At 38.2% G+C, this 3,195-nt stretch overlaps 1 protein-coding gene across 1 annotated transcript in view; it reads left to right on the forward strand.

The window, feature by feature from the left end:
* LOC107746012 (receptor-type tyrosine-protein phosphatase delta-like) overlaps positions 1-3,195 on the forward strand; it is a 70,845-nt gene that overhangs the window by 66,118 nt on the left and 1,532 nt on the right. The window contains exons 35-36 of the mRNA XM_016560047.1: positions 2,286-2,571; positions 2,746-2,924. Of these exons, the coding sequence (XP_016415533.1) occupies positions 2,286-2,571; positions 2,746-2,924 (465 nt within the window). The remainder of the gene's footprint in view (positions 1-2,285; positions 2,572-2,745; positions 2,925-3,195) is intronic.

The following is a 3,195-nucleotide window of genomic DNA, read 5'->3' on the forward strand; positions in this document are numbered from 1 at the left end:
CCCCTCACACGCACGCGTCATGATACTGTCGTGAACTCCGTCCACAAGTGACGCAGTAGAGACGAAAATGTGGAATAAAGTCGTTATTTTTGTTTAGAGTAATTTACAACAGCATCGAACGCGGCTCAACCAATCAGAATCAAGGACCGGAACTATCCGTTTTGTAAAGTAATTTTTTTTTCATTCTGAAAAAGTAATGGAAACTTATATAGTTTTTCCAACTGCAATGAAAAATCTGGCCATTAAAATATTTCCAATTGGCTTTTATTGCTTTTATGTATAACTTGCATTAGTGCTGTTAGATGCTTTGAGTTGGTTCTTTTGAATGATTCAGTCAAAACGATTGATCTGCATTATTCATTAGCACGGGGTTTTCCAACTTTTACAGACCAGAGACCCCCAGCATAAAAGAAGCTAGGTTTTCTCGATTACACTTTATAAAACTTTCATTCAAAACATTAGCTAATATTACTGTATTATATAATGCTTGAAACACATTAGCTGGCAAATTAGAAATTACTTCTTAGTTAGAAATGTCATGAAAGTTTAATACAATTCCATGGTTTTTATTACTTCTCCACAGACCTCTGGTTGAAATGCTGCCACTGTCTGTCTCTCACGATGTGTCTCTCTACTAGGACGGTCAGTCTAGAACAGTCCGGCAGTTTCAGTTCACGGATTGGCCAGAGCAGGGCGTGCCAAAATCTGGTGAAGGCTTCATTGATTTCATCGGTCAAGTGCACAAAACAAAAGAGCAGTTTGGTCAGGATGGGCCCATCACAGTACACTGCAGGTAGAGAAAGGAATTTACAATGTATTTCAACTTTTTTTCATGTTAAGTGTTCAGTTTAGTAGTCCGTCTTCAGCAAGAGACTGATTTATGAAAGCAGTTGACAAAGGGTTTATTTTGTGATAATTACTGCCTGACTGTATGTTCTACTTCTTATTGCAAAGTTAGCTACCAGCTAAATAAAAAATGAAATATATAGATTTGAATCAAAATGACTTCATTATATGCTTACAGTTCAGGTCATCATTGTAAAAAAAAAAGTCATGATTCATAATGCCACTCAGAGTCAAGTCCTGAAATAAAATGAATTAATTCACAGTATTGTACTTAATGTATCGCTCGATGTACTATTTTCTGTGATGTGTTTGTGCAGCGCTGGCGTTGGGAGGACAGGTGTATTTATCACTCTGAGTATAGTGTTGGAGAGGATGCGTTATGAAGGAGTGGTCGACATCTTCCAGACTGTCAAAATGTTGCGCACTCAAAGACCAGCCATGGTGCAGACGGAGGTAAGCTTGCACACTGCAACCCACATGATGCATGATGCAGTACTCATGTCTTTCTGCTTCTACTACTCTGAGTTCCAGAATTGATTAACACTAGTACAAGTTAACAATTTTTCAAATGCTAAAATATTTCGGAGCTAAACATGCAAAGCCATTTTCGTTTCGTTTAGGTTGATTCTCCATAAAAGTGTGCCAATAATGCTTTCAGCATTGCTCTGTTGAAACACTGGCTCAGACAGCAGCATGTCATGTGTATCTCGTTATTGTGACTTTATATCTCAATTTATTTCTTACAACTGTGGCTTTATTACTCATTATTCTGACTTTATATCTCACAGTTGTGACGAATGATTTTATTTCTTACAGCTGACTTTATCATATTTTTCATTATTTCTCTGTTTCTCGGAGTTTATAGCTCACAATTGGAATTATTTCTCGTTTGTGGTTTTATATCTCCTCATCGACTTTATTTCTTAAAATTATGACTTTATTACTTGTTATTGACAAGTGACTTTATTCTCACAAATCTAGCGTAGCGTTAGTGCTGGCAAAGTTCTTTCAAGCTCGCATCAGCTGACTCTCAGCTGATCTCCATCTACCTATAGGAATACGACACCTATCTAAGCATTCATATATAAGGTCCCTCAGTATTATCAGCAGTTTTCGCATTGCTCAATATCTAATTACCCTTCTCCATCCCCAGCTCCTCCTCTGTCAGTCAGGATATATATGATATATATATATGATACATAATTATAAAAAATATATATCATTTGTGTTTCTCAGTCTTCTTTTGTCTGATATAATGTTTTTATGCTCTGTTTTAAACTATTCAGTGAGAGAAAATCACAAAAAAATTATTTTTCACACAACGATAATTCAACCTTTATGCTGGAATGTGCTAATGTGAGTGCTTGTGACAGTAGCATTTTCTCTTTCTCTCTCTCTCTCTCTCTCTCTCTTTCTCTCACTCTCTCTATCTCTCTCAGTGCTGGTGTGGGCCGAACGGGCTGCTTCATTGTGATTGATGCCATGTTGGAGCGTGTGAAGCAGGAGAAGACGATAGATGTTTATGGTCACGTGACTCTGATGCGATCTCAGCGAAACTACATGGTGCAGACAGAGGAGCAGTACGTCTTTATTTATGATGCACTGCTGGAGGCCGTTTCCTGCGGCAACACAGAGGTTCCGGCACGGAACCTTTACGCCTACATCCAGAGACTGTCACAGACGGAACCGCCGGAGCACATCAGCGGAATGGAGCAGGAGTTTAAAGTGAGTGCATCCCACGAATGTAATTTGTGAATTTAAAAGTAACAATATGACGTACTTTGTTACTTTTTTCAGTAACAAATTAACTGAAACTGTAACAATAATATATCAAAAAAGTGTATTATTTCCTGTTGCTGGTCCAGAAAAAAATTCTTTTTTTCTGGATCCCTTTTTCAGCGGTTAGCTAATGCCAAAGCTCATAACTCCCGATTCGTCAATGCCAGCCTTCCATGCAATAAGTTCAAAAACCGATTGGTCAATATCATGCCATATGAGACCACACGTGTGTGTCTGCAACCAATCAGAGGAGTGGAGGGCTCAGACTATGTCAATGGCAGTTTTGTAGATGGCTACAGGTACATTGCAATCTCTCTTTTTTTATATTTATTAGTAGAAATAAAAGAATGCATCGACAAAACAAGCCACTGAAACATCAACATTTGTAAGTAAGCTGGTGAAATTCTCAGTTTTTGAAGTTTTCATTTCCTTCTCATCACTCTAGGCAACAGAGGGCATATATTGCGACTCAGGGGCCGCTGGCTGAGACAGTTGAAGATTACTGGCGGATGCTTTGGGAACACAATTCTACTATAGTAGTTATGCTTACTAAACTCCGAGAAATGGGAA

The sequence above is a fragment of the Sinocyclocheilus rhinocerous genome, unplaced genomic scaffold (genome assembly GCF_001515625.1).
Source record: "Sinocyclocheilus rhinocerous isolate Xijiao unplaced genomic scaffold, SAMN03320098_v1.1 scaffold288, whole genome shotgun sequence".
Classification (NCBI taxonomy): domain Eukaryota; kingdom Metazoa; phylum Chordata; class Actinopteri; order Cypriniformes; family Cyprinidae; genus Sinocyclocheilus; species Sinocyclocheilus rhinocerous.